Source organism: Heptranchias perlo, chromosome 5, assembly GCF_035084215.1.
Source record: "Heptranchias perlo isolate sHepPer1 chromosome 5, sHepPer1.hap1, whole genome shotgun sequence".
Classification (NCBI taxonomy): domain Eukaryota; kingdom Metazoa; phylum Chordata; class Chondrichthyes; order Hexanchiformes; family Hexanchidae; genus Heptranchias; species Heptranchias perlo.
The window spans coordinates 34,358,432-34,377,584 of record NC_090329.1 but is presented as its reverse complement, the minus strand read 5'-3'; the positions used below and the strand labels follow the sequence as shown (position 1 = coordinate 34,377,584).

The 19,153-nt window shown below is 40.2% G+C and overlaps 1 protein-coding gene across 4 annotated transcripts in view; it reads right to left on the bottom strand.

Moving 5' to 3' along the window:
• The window catches only part of trappc12 (trafficking protein particle complex subunit 12), a 101,001-nt gene that overhangs the window by 56,719 nt on the left and 25,129 nt on the right, over positions 1-19,153 (bottom strand). For all 4 annotated transcript variants that reach the window (XM_067984206.1, XM_067984204.1, XM_067984205.1 and 1 more), the window contains 2 exons: positions 11,361-11,474; positions 9,378-9,516 (listed from right to left, as the gene is read on the bottom strand). In XM_067984206.1, coding sequence (XP_067840307.1) covers positions 9,378-9,516; positions 11,361-11,474 — 253 coding nt within the window. The remainder of the gene's footprint in view (positions 1-9,377; positions 9,517-11,360; positions 11,475-19,153) is intronic.

Sequence of the window (19,153 nt, the reverse complement as noted above, 5' to 3'; positions counted from 1 at the left end):
CCCAAGACAGATCCCTGCCGGACTCCAGTCGTCACATCCTGCCAATGTGAGAACCTACGCATTATCCCTACTCTGTTGCCTTTCGCTAAGCCAACTTCTTAACCAAGTCCGTACTTTTCCCTCTATTCCATGGGCTTCTATCTTAGCTAACAGTCTCTTATGTGGGACTTTATCAAATGCCTTCTGGAAGTCCATATAAATAACATCCATTGACATTCGCCTGTCGACTACTTTAGTCGACTCTTCAAAAAATTCAAATCAGATGTGTCAGGCACGACTTACCTTTCGCAAATCCATGCTGGCTCTCTGATTAACTGGAAATTCGAGATGTTCAGTCACCATATCCTTAATTATAGACTCCAGCATTTTCCCCCACAACAGATGTTAGGCTAAAGACAATGGCTTCCATCTTCCCAATATTTAAATGGAGGAAATTTCTGCTCATCCAGTACTGGATGTCGGACAAGCAGCGTGACAAATCAGTGGCAGCGGAGGGGCCGAGCGAGGTGGTGGTGAGGTAGAGCTAGGTGTCATCTGCAGACATGTGGAACCTGATGTGTTCTTGGATGATGTCGGCGAGGGGCAGCATGTAGATGAGAAATAGGAGGGGGCCAAGGATAGATCCTTGGGGGACTGCAGAGGTTACGGTACGGGAGAGGAAGAGAAGCCATTGTAGGTGATTCTCTGGCTATGATTGGATAGATAGGAATGGAACCAGGCGAGGGCAGTCCCATCCAGCTGGACAACAGAGGAGAGGCGTTGGAGGAGGATGGTGTCGTCAACCGTGTCAAAGACCACATAACAGGTCGAGAGGGATGAGGAGGGATAGTTTACCATGGTCACAGGATGTCATTTGTGACTTTTATAAGGGCCGTTTCGGAATCCTGATTGGAAGGGTTTAAACACAAAGCTGCAGGATTTGGGAAGTGACAACATGTTCAAGGACTTGAGAGTAAAGGGAGGTTGGAGATGGAGCAGTAGCTTGCAAGGACAGAGGGGTCATGGATGGGTTTTTTGAAGAAGGGGGACGATGATGGCAGAATCTTATGATTTTAATTAGTTACAAAAAAAATTGTAAGAATCTTATTTCCTTTTTACTCTTCCTTACACTTTTATATTATTTTGAAATTCAACCCAAAAATTCAGGCTCCAGTCCTCGTTTCCTTCTCTCTTTGTTTGTCATTGTGGGTACCTGCGAGGGAGGAACATGAACAGGGCTAGTGGACAGCAAGATCTTGTCAGGCTGCAGATAATGGTTAGAAGGTAGGGGAAGGGATTGCGCCCAGAATCTGGCCAGGCGATGGAGTGACAATGCCTTTGCTGTTGCTGATGGCGGAGGGAGAGAGTGAGAGAGAGAGAGAGAGAGAGAGAGAGAGAGAGAGAGAAAGAAAGAAAGAAAAAAAGAGCTAGCTCACGTGTAAGAAAGAAAAATTGCAGCACAAAAATGACAGGTGTGGATGGTGAAGAGCTTACCTTCGATTTACCATGGGCAATACCCTGGGAAATTTACTATAAACACAGATACACATCTTATTCAGTTGAAAAAATAAAACATAATTTCTCTATTGAGACCAAATGAGGCAAAAATTATCTCCCAGATGTTGATAATTTGTGCTAGCTTTATGTTTTTGATGATATCAAGAAATATCAGAAATTATACAGGGGTACTGCCAGATTATCTTTTATGTGCACAACTTCTAAATTAATTGTATACCAGAAAATTCATCTTCTGCAAATTATATCATCAGGCTATAAAAATTTGAAAATGGATCCTCTGGTGTTCAACACATGTTTCTGCTTGGTTTACATAAAACAAAAACAATATTAGTGACTATAAGCCGAGACTAGAAATATCAAGCTATCAATGTCCTGCTTTCCGTCATTTGATTTAAAATGGATAGTTACAGTACCCTTTAACTATCCTTCTTCAGCACACTTCAGTAAATATAATGTAGAATATTTTTCAAACAAACTAGTGACAACCAGTCTCAACTCTGCACTAACTTTTGTCTTTAATTTTATTGTTACAGCTAAAACAACACACAAACTTTCCTTTGCACAACATAGAGATACCTCACTGGGCTTCCACATCTGCTCTTTACTAGAGAAGGCAGAAAATATAATAAAAATTGGCAAAAGAATAATGTATTACATACTGTATGTATAATGACTCCTTGGAAAGAGGAACAAAGAGTGTGGATGAGAGGAACCTACCACATGTGGAGGATGTTTCAAACAATGGAATTACTAATAAATTGGGCAATGTTTTTTCTTTCTCAATTAGCGTCCTCTAAATTTCATTGGGGTACGATCCAGCGGTACTCAATAGGGTGGTCATCCTCAGTCTACAGACCGCATCAGCAGGGGATAACTGACCCATCAATTCTTGGCGGACAAGTCCAAATAATTGTTTAATCAAAACACCAAGCATGAGAGTGGAAACCAGCAATTAACCATTCCACCAAATACAATGATCAGTCACACAAGATAACTACAGACCTGGAAGGAGCTCTTCGGTCAATTATATTGAAGCTCACGGAAATCACAATGAACGAGAAGCTGTTGCGGTATCTCCATCAGAACAATCGGCTCTGGCTGTCGATTTTGCTTCAGGATAAATTGATCGACTTCTAATGCTCTTATGGTCAGAAATAGATTAATTCTCTCAACACTAATTTAGTGCAGTCAACATCAATATTTTTTTTTGCAGTGGCACAACCCTCATATGAAAGATAGTGCATGAACAAATGGTGCAGCCAGGCCAAAGAAATGGTCTGTGGAGAGGCAATTCCCAAAGTAGTTCAAAACCAGTCACCCATGAATTTGACAGCTGTGCTGACTACGAATTAGAATGCTCAAAATTTGATGAGAAATCTGAGACTCAAATACTCAGAAATCAATGGAATGCAGTTCTTATGACTCTTCAGGCAGCAGTTTGAAGAGCCAAGGACATGCGAGTGTTGCAACTATAGGAATGCATCGTATGAGTACACTGGTAGAAGCAAGGAGAGAAAAGGGAGCATTCTTTCAATTTGAGGCCTCACATCCTGCTGTGTTGAGTAAGGAATTTGGAGTTCTTGAAGTCTATCAAGGCCAGTCAATCTTTTATAGCAGACTGCAAAAATAATGTGAAGCAAAGTGGCTACTTCTCTAACAAGTTTGATAAGTAGTCAGAGACCCAGGAGAGGGTGGAAGCCCTGGATTTTGTGGGGGAAAATCACAAAGTAAATTGGACTAAAATCACTTTCTTTTTCATCTCCAGACAAAACTGCTCACTTTGGGATAGTTTCCATATCCCTTCAAAGGTGCACAGTAAGGCAGCAGCCCCCAACATGGGTCTCTTCCAGTGCTGAAGAAATGGTATTGTTACTAGATAGCTAGGATTGAGCATTTTATGTACAGCCTGCTGACTTGCCCAGAACAAGAACATCTGGACCTTATCACACTGTCTTGTACCTCCAGAAGAATTGTACAGTTTGGTCAATGAATATCTAGCCTATCTCTTCAGCTTATCATCAATAATGTCTGTGGGAAAATGTGAACTTGTCCACTTTGGCAGGAGGAATAGAAAAGCAGTATATTATTTAAATGGAGAGAGATTGCAAAACTCTGAGGTACAGAGAGATCTGGGTGTCCTAGTACATGAATCACAAAAAGTTAGTCTGCAGGTACAGCAAGTGATTAGGAAGGCAATGGAATGTTGTCATTTATTGCAAGGGGAATGGAATATAAAAGTAGAGATATTTTGCTATAGTTGTACAGGGCATTGGTAAGACCACATCTAGAATACTGTGTGCAGTTTTGGTCTCCTTATTTAAGAAAGGACATAATTGCTTTAGAGATAGTTCAGAGAAGGTTCACTCGACTGATTCCTGGGATGAGGGGGTGATCTTATGAGGAAAGGTTGGATAAGTTGGGCCTGTGTACATTGGAGTTTAGAAGAATGAGAGGTGATCTTATTGAAACATATAAGATCCTGAGGGGACTTGAAGGGGTAAATGCTGAAAGGATGTTTCCCCTTGTGGGAGAGACTAGAACTAGGGGACAGAGTTTAAAAACAAGGGGTCTCCCATTTAAGACGGAGATAAGGAGAATTTTTTTTCTCTTAGAGGGCCGTGAGTCTGTGGAACTCCCTTCCCCAGAGAGCAGTGGAGGCAGGGTCATTAAATAAGATGCAAAATGCTACTTTATGGGACTTTTTAAAATGCTGGATCATTGCTCACACACCTCCTATATTAAATATTTGGATAGCTGCATAATTGTTGCCTTTGCATTGCCTCTGATATGGATCTTGCCTAATGGTAGGAAAGGCATGCAAAAGTGTGTTGCAATGAATTATTTTGAAGTACAATCATTGTTACTATGTAGGCAACACAATGAATTGTGGGAAGCTTGTGCTATGAGCAAGTAACCTCTTAAATGTGTTAAGACTACCCTGCATGAAATGAATTTGGGAACAACAAACAGAAGGCTTTCATCCCATCTTTCAACATTAGTGAAGATACTGTCATCAATTCATAAACTTCAGAATTCATAATTGTTCTACGAAGAAGATTGCATTGACATCACTGGGTCCAATGAGCAGCAGAAGCACTGGCAGATTCTTGGACTGAGGCTGTGAACTGGACTAAGTCTCTGGAATGTTGCAATAAATGGAGTGTCACAGGGCGAAAAACACCATATAATCCCAGTGGATCTTTTTGAGCGACTTAAGCGATTAAGTTAAGTTGTTTAAGGACACACAATTCTAATGAAACTTTTGAGAGAAACCTTTTCCACAAAAGGAACTCTTACCAGAGAGATATCATCCACCATATTTTGAATATCAGAGGCATTGCAAAATTCTGAGAAGGGCATTTCAATACAATTCAAATGCCTTTTGGGGTAACATTACAACAGTGACTATACTTCATTGGCTGCAAAGTGCTTTGGGACCTCCTGAGGTCATGAAAGGCTCTATATAAATACAAGTTCTTTCTTCCTTTCTAATTCAGTAGCCATGTCATGTACATTTTAGAAAGCCTGCAGCTTTGGAATAGTCACTGGCACTCTTCTTGGAAGGCACAGTGATCGGATAAACCGAGCAATGTAAAGCTCAGACAGGAATGGGCAAAGAGCTATTAAATAGTCACAGCTCATTATTCCCAGCAGATGCTGAAGAGTGCTGATTAAGCATTTCAGAGGTTATTGCTTTTCACAATGAAGCAGCATCGGACAAATGCTCATGGACGAATAAAATAACTCAAGATTGCCGAACAATAGTCCTTACAAGCTATAGTAAATGAAGGTCCAGTATATTCTAGCTGAAGAGACAGGAGCCATAGATTTTCTTGGTTGCGTGACAAAAATCATACACCTCATGGCTTGTGAAATGTTACAAAAGAAATGCGATTACTGCCAAAATACAATTTAAAAAAAATTAAACAATATTCAGCAGCAACCCTCAAACAATTTAATATTAAGAACACATTCTCCTCTAATCTAATACTTGTTGAATCACTCAAATCAAGTCTCTCTGAAGTAAAGGCTCTTTAAATTAACTCTTTGTACTAAGTTCAATAGTAATATCCTTTTAGTGGGAAATATTGCATTGGAAATAGGAATCAATCTTTTAAAAAAATGATTAAAACCCTTAACAGTTAAACAATAAATTGTAGTGCAATGTAATTAAACTTATCATGTGTTGGTAGCACCTTTGCAGTGAAAATAGTTTTGAGAAACTGAAGCTTGAGGTACCTCAGTAATGCACAGTATATGTACTTAGAAGAGAGACATAGGTCAGTGGAATGAGTTTCCACAAATCTAACATAACCAAAAAGCAGTGATCTGTGGTGTAAGTACACCATTAGTTCACCCAACTGGCCATTCATCAAATGTGTATCTATCTGCACAGTGAAGCAAAGTCTTGCCTTACCGAACATCCCCACATTGATGGTTCCAGCAGAAGTAACTGGACAGCAATCAATAACAGGAACCTAAGCTGAATTTCTTCATAATCCAGTGTCACTGAAATGACTTTACTATCAAAGTGGCTGAAATTAATTAATGCAGCCCAGACCAAGGATCAAACCTGGGACCTTCCTCATGCATGGCTCAGCTACTTGCTGGCTAGTTATTTTTCTTTGGGCCGGGGGGGGGGGGGGGGGGGGGACGACAATAAGTTATATGGCTTACACATTTGAAAAATTAGTACAAGAGAAAAGATGGGACAACAAAATTAGCAAAAACGGTTAACATATATTAACTGGCTTGGCTTGTGTAATAGCTATTTATACTATTTATTTTGTAATCAATGTAACCTGCATAGATAAGTTAGGTCTACTAGCATATCTTAAATCATATATCTTCCCTACAACAAGCCACCATTTGAATTTCATATAGGGTGTGAACTGAGTCATAGGGGAAGTATTCACATAAGCAGGTTAGGTAATTAATTTAGTTCTGTGAAATCTACTTTTTAAGCACAATCATAGAATCTTACAGCACAGAAGGAGACCATTTGGCCCATAGTGCCAAAGCCGGCTCTTTGAAAGAGCTATCCAATTAGTCCCATTCCCCTGCTCTTTTCCCATAGCCCTGCAATTTTCTCCCCTTCAAGTATTTATCCAATTCCCTTTTGAAAGTTACTATTGAATCTGCTTCCACCTCCCTTTCAGGTATTGCATTCCAGATCATCATAACTCACTGCATAAAAAAAATTCTCATCTCATATCTGGCTCTTTTGCCAATTACCGTAAATCTGTCCCCTCTGGTTACCGATCCTTCTGCCAGTGGAAACAGTTCATGCTTATTTGCTCTTTCAAAACCCTTCATGATTTTGAACGCCTCTATTTTTAAATCTCCTCTTAACTTTCTCTGCTCTAAGGAGAACAACCCCAGCTTCTCTGGTCTCTCCACGAAACTGAAGTCCCTCATCCCTGGTACCATTCTAGTAATCTCCTCTGCACCCTCTCCAAGGCCTTGACATCCTTCCTAAAGTGTGGTGCCCAGAATTGAACACAATACTCCAGCTGAGGCCTAACCAGTGATTTATAAAGGGTTTGCATAACTTCCTTGCTTTTGCATTCTATGCTTCGATTTGGAAAGCCAAGGATCCCATATTTTTTTTTAAAAACAGCCTTCTCAACTTGTCCTGACACCTTCAAAAATTTCTGTATGTAAAACTCCAGGTCTCTCTGTTCCTGCATCCTCTCAAAAATAGTTTATATTGCATTTCCTCATTCTTCCTTCCAAAATCCATCACTTCAAGCTTCTCTGCATTAAATTTAACCTGCCATGTGCCTGCCCATTTTACCAGCCTTTGTCCTCCTGAAGTCTGCTACCATCCCTCCTCACTGTTTACTAATTTTCTGAGTTTTGTGTGATCTGCAAACTATGATTATACTCTGTATACCCAAGTCCAGGTCATTAATATATATCAAAAATAGCAGTGGTCCTAATAACGACCCCTGGGGGACACCACTGTATACTTGCCTCCAGTCTGAAAAGTAAACATTCACCACTACTCTCTGCTTTCTGTCCCCTAGCCAATTTTGTATCCTCGCTGCCACTGGCCCTTTAATGCCCTGGGCTTCAATTTTGCGAACAAGTCTATTATGTGGTACTTTATCAAACGTCTTTTGAAAGTCCATATACATATCAACTGCACTACCCTCATCAACCCTCGTCATTACTTCATCAAAGAACGCAATCAAGTTAGTCAAACATGATTTGCCTTTAACAAATCTGTGCTGGCTACCATTTATTAACCCATGTTTTTCCAAGTGCCAATTAATTTTGTCCCGGATTATAGTCTCTAAAGGTTTTCCCTCCAACGACATTAGGCTGACTGGCCTGTAATTACCTGGTTTATCCCTCTCCATTTTTTTTGAACAGAGGTGTAGCATTTGAAACCCTCCAGTCCTCTGGCATCATTCCCATATCTAAGGAGGATTGGAAGATTGTGACAAGAGCCTCCGTTATTTCCACCCTTATTTCCCACAGCAACCTAGGATACATCCCATCCGGACCAGGTGGCTTTTCTACTTTGAGTGTTGCCAACCTATTAAGTACCTCTGCTTTATCTATTTTTATCCTATGCAATTTCTCGACTACCTCCATTACTGTGACATTGACAGCATCCTCTTCTTTTGTGAAGACAGATGTAAAATACTCATTCAGTACCTCCGCCGTGCCCTCTGCCTCCACAAGATCATCTCCTTTTTGGTCCCTAATTAGCCCCACCTTTCCTTTGAGTATCCTTTTATTATTTATATGTTTATAAAAGACTTTAGTGTTCCCTTTTATGTTACCCACTAATCTATTCTCATACACTCTCTTTGCCCCTCTTATTTCCTTTTTCAGTTCTCCTCTGCACTTTCCATATTCAGCTTGGTTCTCTACTGCATTATGAACCTGATATTTATTGTAAGCCTCCTGTTTCTGTTTCATTTTCATCTCTATACCTTTAGTCATCCAGGGAGCTCTAGCTTTGGATGCCCTTCCTTTCCCCCTCATGGGAACGTATCTAGTCTGTACATGAGCTATCTCCTCTTTGAAGTCCTCCCATTGCTCATTTACTATTTTACCTGCCAATCTTTGATTCCAATCTGCCAGGGCCAGATCCCTTTTCAACTCACTGAAATTAGCCCTCCTCCAGTTGAATATTTTTATATTTGATTGTTCCTTGTCTTTTTCCATAGCTACTCTAAACCTAATAACTTGGTGATCACTGTTTCCCAAATGCTCCCCCACTGAAACATGCTCCCTTTGCCCCACTTCATTCCCCAGAACTAGATCCAGCACTGCTTCCTTCCTTGTTGGGCTGGAAACACACTGATTAAGGAAGTTCTCTTATACACATTCAGGACTTCCTCCCCCTGTTTGCCCTTTACATTGTTACTTTTCCAGTCCATGTTAGGATAATTGAAGTCCCCCATAGTTCTTGCAACTTTCTGAAATTTGCTCCTCTATCTCCTTCCCACTTTGGTGGCCTATAGTATACACCCAGCACTTAACAGCTCCTCTTCTGTTCTTAACTCTACCCAAATAGATTCTGTCTTTGAACCCTCAAGCACATCATCCCTTTCTAGGGCTGTAACAGTACATTTGATCAATATTGCTACACCTCCACCTCTCCTTTTTTTCCTTCCTTATTTTTCCTGAATACATTGTAGCCATGTAATGTATATATGAAAATAGTTTTTGTTGCTAAGGAAATTCTGTTTTAGGTATATATAAAAAAAACCTTTGAAAATATGAAAACTTGACATTAACATTTATTTTTGCTTCATTAGTGCAAAAACAAAAATGAATGGTGATGTACTGAACAATTTTCTCCACTGAAGGGTCAGTAAATAGAACACAATGCATTAACTTTGAACGTAATAAAAAGTAACCTCTGCGTCCAGGGTACACATGAGGATAGTACTCATAGTACAAGTCTGGCTGGTCAAGGCTCCCGAATGGCTCAAATTCCATCTCAGCATTTTGGAACAAATTCAGCTTCATCAACAAAGCTAGTCGCACAAACCACAGCTGTAACAATGAAAATATTATCGTCATTGAGTCTGCACTTTGTAATGAAATAAGGCTGTAACTTAAAAATGTTAAAAGTAATTATATATACACAGTACCACTTAAAAGTGTTTATTATACCATCATGGCTCAGCAGGTTTAATCCGATGGACAGCTGAGCCATACACACAAGGAAGATCCTGCACTTGATCCCATGTCTATCAGTCAGCTGACCTCCGTTGGAGGAACAGTAGAGTCAAAACAATTGGTCTCTGTGCTCCTGCGTTAGGGAGGGAAAAAAATCACCAGGATTCCCACTCCTGACTGCTGTCCAACAACTTCTCCTGGAAGTATGTTTGTGGATGTCAAGTGAGACAGAATCAGACTTGGCTGTGATGGCCCCGGCATTGGGTAAGCTGCCAACGACTCACCATCAAGGATCAAACAGGAATAACGGCCTCTTGGGTGAGGTGCCGGAAGGTGACTAGCTCCCACGGAACCGATTCCCAGAAATAGCCAATGCGTTTATTTAAGAATGTGGGTAAGAGAGAAAATGGGCAAGAAAATAGGGGGTGGGGGAAGTATTTAAATGTCCTTTTCAACTTCCCAAAATAGACACATCCTGAATGGCACTCTGTTTAGTAAGCAATGGATGTGAAAAGAAATATCAAAATTCACTATTGTTTTGCCATACATGAAAGCTTTTCTACTCTTTTATGGAAAAGGGGGTGGGAGTGGAAAGGGGGTGGGAGTGGAAACACACAAACTTCCTCCACTGTGAATCAGCCAAAGGGGTTGCACTGAGAAGGCAATATAAGTACATGGGTTCACTTTTTTAAAATTTCACTTTACAACCTAACTTGGGAGCAGGGCCTCAGTTTTAGTCCTCTTATGCCATCTTTAAGCATCATAGTGTGGTGAGCATGAAATGGTCCAATGATCCTTGAACAGATGAGACAGCCAATTGAGAATTTAATTTATCAAGAAACTGGCAAGCACAAGGGAAAGGACCAGAAAACAACTATGAGCCTTCCCAAAAGCATTCCCTTTATCTGCCTGTTAGGTCATTTGGGAATGTATATTTTGATGTTAAAAGTCCTTTAGTAATTTTTTATGTGGCTATATTTACCTGAGTAGTTAAAGATAGCCAAACAGGAGTACATGATACAAAATATAAAATTTTTCACAAACAATGAGCTTTAACCTGGTCTCTCCATTTTGAATCCAATCAAAGTGCCTCCGTTGTATATATGCTTACATCCAGCAGCTCCACAACTGAAACACACAGGAGGCTCTTTTCGATCCAGGTTACACTGACTCGGTGCCAAAATCAGCACCATAGGTAATTTTTGTGCACAGTAAAACCAAGTCGGAACATCCTGAGTTTCTGAGGCTTAATTTTGCATCCAAATTTAAAACAAATGTGTGTTACCTTATTTTTAAAATCAAGTGCACTGATTTATTTTTATGCTAGCACTGTCACGGTACCAATGGAGGGTTCCACATGGGTCCTAGTATAGGGCATTTATACCAAAGGGAACTGACTACCTACCAAATGAGTAACAAAGGTGGTGCTCCATGCCAGATACAGATTCTGCTCCTCAAAAAACATGCATCAACTGTGCTTTTCCCCTTATAATTTAAATGCAATTACTAGAAGTCAACGGTTCTGATAGAATGCAATGGACCCTCTTAATCATTGCATTAGCAGTTTTCATAAAAACTGTTTTAGTATACTGGTATTTTCCCCAAGGGCTGCACTTAACTTTATTTTACAATTATGAGAACAATGTTATCTAATCCACAAGCTGGTCAACAACAATTCCAGCAGATCTAGAAGCAAACCAAATTACACAACAACCTACCTGCACGGAATCTGTAGTGTGGTTAGTCGGCTGGCCACTTTTGCCATAGCCTTGACCATGTGCTGTGAGTAATCTTCCACAGAGATCAACAGCAGCTCTCCAGTTCTTAGTATTCTGTTAGCATAAAAAGAAAAATGTTACTAATCCATCAATTGGTTAGGATATTTCAAGCAGGTGCATATACTGTAGCAGTGAATGTTACCTTAACAAAAAAGCTACTTTTAGTAAACATCTACCATGGGATTTCAGTTCAGGATAAACATGCAAATTATCCAATAGGGAACATCAAAACACAAACTGACCATAATGTATTTCACTGCAGCACACATCCCCTCCACATACTGAGGAGCACGGAAATTCACCTCCGAAAAAGAATTCCAGATGTAACATTTTTATATCCTGGATTAAGTACAGCCTTCCCCAATTATTCACGCCATCAGTGCTTAGCAAAAAGAATATGGATAAAACCAGCCATAAATTTACCTAAAAACTGCACGATAAACATTTTAAACAGAGTCCCATTATTTGGCTGCATGAAAATTGAGAATGCTACGGAACCCATCATAATGTCAGCTAATAAAGTCCAAATTGGAATAACTCTAAATCAGAAGAATTTTCTTCTGCAACCGCTTATTCAGATTTTGTTTATGCATTAATATCTACATCTTGCTTATTCAAAAATGCAGAAGGATCTGAAATATCTTCCAAGGGTAAACAGACTGAATCTAATTCATCCATGGTTCCCTAAAAATATCTTGCTGGATTCCATCCATAGGGTACCTACAAGAAAAAGTCAACTAATCTGCCTATACAAGAATCTGAGTACCTTCGCTGGAAAGCCCAAGATGGAAAGTTGGAGACCCACTTCAACAGAGAACCCTAAAAGTGACTTATACTGAGAATCACCGTCAAATTGGCCCAATATTATGTTTGAACCAGGACAATGTAAAATAATGCATTTAGTTCATGAAGTTCTCCCTCTCCTCCTACAAGGGGAGCGATGCAACTTCTGGGGAAGAGAACAAAAAAAATAGGACACCAGTCTCTTGGTAACTTCTCCAGCATCTCTTAGTTCCTCAAGATTCCATCTATGTGGCTTCACAGGTCTTGTGAATCTTGAAGTAAGAGATGCTGAAGAAGTTATCAAGTTAAGTCCAATGGATAAACTTTAGCTGTTCTTGCAGATTGCTGATCAAAATCACTAGATAGGTTATCTTGTCATTCCATTCCAGCTCAGAAGCAGGGTCTATTTAAAACCTCTCCCCAGGCAAAGACCTGAGGTCACTCCATTACTAGATTCACAGAAAGAAGTAGTGTGAATTGAAGTTTATCTACAATGAATACACCAACAATAACGACTCAGCCATCACGGGATAGGACTTCTGCAACTAGGCATTAAGAGAGTTACATAGAATGTACAGCACTGAAACAAGCAATTTAGCCCAACTGGTCCATGCCAGTGTTTATGCTCCACATGAGCCTCCTCCCAACCTCTTCATCTAACCCTACCAGCATAACATTCTATTATTTTCTCCCTCATGCGTTTATCTAGCTTTCCCTTAAATGCATCTATGCTATTCGCCTCAACTACTCCTTCTAGTAGTGAGTTCCACATTCTAACCAATCTCTGAGTAAAGAAGTTTCTCCTGAATTCTTTATTTAATTTATTAGTGATTATCTTATATTTATGGACCCTAGTTTTGGACTCACCCACAAGTGGAAGCATCTTCTCTATGTCTACCTTATCAAACCCATTCATAATCTCAAAGACCTCTATCAGGTCACCCCTCAGGCTTCTCTTTTCAAGAGAAAAGAGATCCAGCCCATTCAATCTTTCCTGATCGGTATAACCTATCAGTTCTGGTATCATCCTTGCAAATCTTTTTTGCACCTTCTCTAGTGTCTCTATATCCTTTTTATAATATGGAGGCCAGAACTGTACACCAATGCTCTTTCCAAGTTTAACATAACTTCTCTGCTTTTCAATTCTATCCCTCTAGAAATGAACTTCATTGCTTTGTTTGTCGCTACTTTTAGTGATGTGTATCTGTACCTCTAGATCCTTTCGCTCCTCTACCCCATTTAGACTCTTATTTTCCAAGGAGTATGTGGCCTCCTTTTTCTTCCTACCAAAATGCGCAATAGAAACACAGTTGACTTGCCCTCAGATTTTCTTTCCCTGCAGGGAAACGTCTTATTTCCAATTGCCACTTTTACCACAACAACCTCATTTAGAACAGGGTCAAACCTCCATTACTGTGGTGCAACATCTGATTGGTAATTTTAATTAGTTTCTAATTCCAGAAACTTCAGCTGTGACCTTTAGTGAAGTTCATTAAACACAGTGTTTCACTGGCAGAACATCTATAACAACGAAAACCCACAGGAAGACGGTTACCATCAAGAGTTTAAAATGGTTACTAAAATGGTTACTGCAGCAGTTACTGGACATTAAGGGTTCCCCAAAATGTAATATAAATAAATTTTTTCATTACTTTTTCTTGAATATGCTTCAACTATTGATAAAATGCAATAAAAATATTAAAATGCCTACCGTCAAAAAGGAACACAGGAACAGGAATACATCATTTAGTGTCTTAAGCCTGTTCTGCCATTCAATTAGATTACGGCTGATCACAACCTCAACTTCATTTACACGCCTTTGATCCATATTCCTTGACCCCCCTTACCTAATAAAAATCTGTCGATCTCAGTCTTGAAAATTTCAATTAACCCAGTATCCAGAGCCTTCTGGGGAAGAGAATTCCGGATTTCCACTATCCTTTGCGTGAAAAAGTGCTTCCTGATTTCACTCCAGAATGGCCTAGCTCTGTGGGGGAGTGTTTAAGCTAATTTGGCAGGAGATGGGGAACCAGGATGAAGCATCAAAGGAGAAACAAGGTGCATAGAGGACTGGGAGAGACAAACAGCATTAGAATAAAGAGTAGTCCAGAAAGAGGAGGGATCAGACAGGGGAGAAATGCAAAGCAGACTACTGTGGATTTGAAGTGTATCTGCATAAATGCATGGAGCATGCCAAATAAGGTTGGTGAGCTGCAAGCACAAGTTTCCACATGGAATTATGATAGAGTGGCAATAACGGAGACCTGGCTCAAACAAGGGCAGGAATGGAAACTTTACATTCCAAACTACAGTGTTGACAGGAGGGATAGGAAAGGGGGAAAAAAAAAGATGGGGAGGAGGTTGGCAGAGTGATCAAAAATACTGTTACAGCCCTGGAAAAAGATGATATGCTAGCAGGTTCAAAGACAGAATGCTGCTGGGTGTATACTATAGACCAATTAGTGGGGAAGGAGATGGAGGAGCAAATTTGCAAGCAAATTTCAGAAAGATGCAAAAACAATAGAGTAGTGATAATGGGGGACTTCAATTATTCTAACATAGACTGGGAAAAAAAGTGTAAAGACCAAAGTGGAGGAGGGGGGGGGAAAGGAGAGGAATTCCTGAAATGTGTACAGGAGAACTTTCTTGATCTGTATGTTTCCAGCCCAACAAGGATGGAAGCAATGCTGGATCTAGTTCTGGGGAATGAAGTAGGGCAAGTGGAGCATGTTTCAGTGGGAGAGAATCTAGAAAACAGTGATCACAATATCATTAGGTTTAGAGCAGTTGTGGGAAGGGACTAGGTAAAGATACTCAACTGGAAGAGGGCTAATTTCAGGGAGTTAAAAAGGGATCTGGCCTAGGTGGATTGCAAACAAAGACTGGCAGGTAAAACAGTGAATGAGCAATGGGAAGCCTTCAAGGGAGAGAGAGTTCGGATGCAGTCCCATGAGGGGGAAAGGATGGGCATCCAAAGCTAGAGCTCCCTTGGTGACTAAAGAAATTGAGATTAAAATGAATCAGAAAAAGGAGGGTGGTGGAAGCAGATTCAATAGTAACTTTCAAAAGGGAATTGGATATATGTTATATTAAACTTGTCTAGAACTTTGGTTAGACCACACTTGGACGTACAGTGCACTGTTCTGGTCTCCATATTATAAAAAGGATAGAGGTTATGGAGACAGTACAAAAAAGATTCACAAGGATGATACCAGAGCTGAGGGGATATACTTATCAGGAAAGACTAAACAGGCTGGGGCTCTTCTCTCTAGAAAAAAGTGAAGGCCGAGGGGTGACCTGATAGAGATCTTTAAGATTATGAAAGGGTTTGATAGGGTAGAAGTAGAGAAAATGTTTCCACTTATGGGGGAGTCCAAAACTAGAGGTCATCAATATAAGATAGTCACTAATAAATCCAATTGGCAATTCAGGAGAAACTTCTTTACTCGAAGGGTGGTAATAACATGGAACGCACTGCCACAGGGAGTAGTTGAGGCAAATAGCAGAAGGGGAAGCTACATCAGCACACAAAGGAGAAAGGAATAGAAGGGTATGTTGATAGGATTAGATGAAGAAGGAGGGGAGGAGGGTCGTGTGGAGCATAAACACCAACATCGACCATTTGGGACTGTTTCTGTGCTGTCGACTCAATGTAGCTCAATATACTGGAAAAGGAAAAATTTGCATGACTATGGGGGCTGGGACGAATTGGATAGCTCTTTCAAAAGAACCAGATCAGGCACGATGGGCTGAATGGCCTCCTTCTGTGCTGCAAGATTCTATGATTCTAATTTTATAATTGTGCCCCCTTGATCTGGATTCCGCAGCCAGAGGAAATAGTTCTTCTGTATCTACCTAATCCAGTCCCTTTATCATTTTAAAGACCTCAATTAGATCACTCTCAAGCTTCTAAAGTCAAGGGAATACAAGTCAAGTTTATGCAATGTGTCTTTATAATTTAACCCTTTAAACCTGAGTATCATATTGGTGAATCTGTGGCAACAAACTGATTTGAGGCTTACATGATCTGGGGTAAGGAACAATTTTTTTTCCCCCAGGCAGCAACAGGGGGAAGACAAGAATTCAGCTGTATAATTTTTTGAAAAATGTGGAGGACAATTCGAACAGTGTAGAAATATAAAACATTTCTTTCTAATGGACAACAACACTTTCAAGTTACTGAACAAATAAGCCAAAAAGGACAGACAACATTGCTGCATGTCAATGAGGGTGCAGACGGAAATATTGAAGGATTCCTTTCTCTTCTGCACACGATTCTCAGGAAACAAGCCATCCTCAGCAAAAACGATAATCTGGGACAGAATTAATAGTCACTTGGATGAGGGTGGATTGATTAGGGAAAGCCCTCACGGATTTGTTAAAGGCAAATCGTGTTTAACTAACCTGATATAGTTTATTGATGAGGGCAATGCAGTTGATGATGGAAGTGGGATGGCGTTGTTAGTAAAGGATGAAATCAGAGCAATAATGAGAAAGGATATTGGCTCAGAAAATCAAGATGCAGAATCAATCTGGGTGGAGTTAAGATGCACCAAGGGGCAGAAAACACTGGTTGGAGTTGTCTATAGGCCTCCAAACAGTACAGGTAATGTTGGGGACGGCATCCAACAGGAAATTAGAGATGCATGTAACAAGGGTAATACAGTAATCATGGGTGACTTTAATCTACATATAGACTGGCCAAACCAAATTAGCAATAATATTGTGGAGGATGAACTCCTAGAGTGTGTACAAGATGGTTTTTTAGACAAGCACATTGAGGAGCCAAACAGGGAACAGGCTATCCTAGGTTGGGTGTTGTGCAATGAGAAGCGGTTAATTAATAATCTTGTTGTGCGGGGTCTTTAGGGAAGAGTGACCATAACATGATGGATTTCTTCATTAAGATGGAAAGTGAAGTTGTCCAATCCGAAACTAGGGTCCTCAATCTAAACAAAGGAAACTACAAAGTTATGAGGAGTGAGTTGGCTATGATAAATTGGGAAGCTTCATTAAAAGGCATGACGGTGGATAGGCAACGGCTAACATTTAAGGAACGAATGCATGAATTGCAACAATTATACATTCCTTTCTGGCGCAAAAATACAAAAGGAAAAGCAGCCCAATCGTGGCTAACAAAAGAAATTAAGGATTGTATTAGATCCAAAGAGGAGTCATATAAAGTTGCCAGAAAAAGTAGCAAGCCTGAGGATTGGGAGCAGTTTCGAATTCAGCAAAAAAGGACCAAGAGATTGATTAAGAGGGGAAAAATAGAGTATGAGAGTAAACTTGCAAGGAACATAAAAGTGGACTGTGAAAGCTTCTACAAGTATGTAAAAAGAAAAAGATTAGTGAAGACAAATGTAGGTCCCTTACAGTCAGAAACGGAAGAATTTATAATGGGGAACAAGGAAATGGCAGAGCAATTAAACAAATCCTTTGGTTCTGTCTTCACGGAAGAGGACACAAATAACTTCATAGAAATGCTAGGGAACCAAGGGACCAGTGAGAAGGAGGAATTAAAGGAAATTAGTATTAGTAAAAAAAAAGAGTTGGAGAAATTAATGGGACTGAAAGCCCATAAATCCTCAGGGCTTGATAATCTGCATCCCAAAGTACTAAAAGAGATAGCCATGGAAATAGTGGAAGCATTACTTGTCATCTTCCAAAATTCTACAGATTATGGAACAGTTCCTGCAGATTGGAACCCCACTATTTAAAAAAGGGAGAGAAAACTGGGAACTGCAGACCGGTTAGCCTAACATCAATAATAGGGAAAATGTTAGAGTCAATTTTAAAGGATGTGATAACAGGACACTTAGAAAATATCAACGGGATTAAACAAAGTCAACATGGATTTATGAAAGATGTTTGACAAACCTACTGGAGTTTTTTGAGGATGTAACTGGTAGAATAGATAAGGGAGAATCAGTGGATGTGGTTATTTGCATTTTCAGAAGGCCTTTGATAAAGTCCCACAGAAGAGGTTAGTGTGCAAAATTAAAGCACATGGGATTGGGGGTAATATACTGGCATGGATTGAAAATTGGTTAACAGACAGGAAAGAGAGTAGGAATAAATGGGTCTTTTTTGGGGTGGCAGGTAGTGACTAGTGGGGTACTGCAGGGATCAGTGCTTGGGCCCCAGCTATTCACAATCTAGATCAATGATTTGGATGAGGGAACCAAATGTAGTATTTCCAAGTTTGCTGACAACACAAAACTAGGTGGGATCGTGAGATGTGAGGAGGATGCAAAGAGGCTTCAAGGCGATATAGACAAGTTGAGTGAGTGAGCAAATACATGGCAGATGCAGTATAATAGTGGATAAATGTGAAGTTATCCACTTTGGAAGGAAAAACAGAAAGGCAGAATATTATTTAAATGGTGATAGATTGGGAAATGTGATGTACAAAGGGACCTGGGTGTCCTTGTACACCAATCACTGAAAGCAAACATGCAAGTGCAGCAAGCAGTTCGGAAGGCAAATGTTATATTGGCCTTCATTGCAAGAGGATTTGAGTACAGGAACAAGGATGTCTTACTGCAGTTATACAGGGCCTTGGTGAGACCACACCTGGAGTATGGTGTGCAGTTTTGGTCTCCTTACCCAAGAAAAGATATACTTGCTATGGAGGGAGTGCAGTGAAGGTTCACCAGACCGATTCCTGGGATGGCAGGACTGTCGTATGACGAGAGATTGGGTCAACTTGGCCTGTATTCACTCGAGTTTAGAAGAATGAGAGGGGATCTCATTGAATATAGGGGGCAATAGCAACATGGATACAGAATTGGCTAAGGGACAGGAAACAGTAGTGGTGAACGGTTGTTTTTCGGATTGGAGGGTGGTGTACAATGGTGTTCCCCAGGGGTCAGTGCTGGGACCACTGCTTTTCTTGATATATATTAACAACTTGGACTTGGGTGCACAGGGTACAATTTCAGATGACA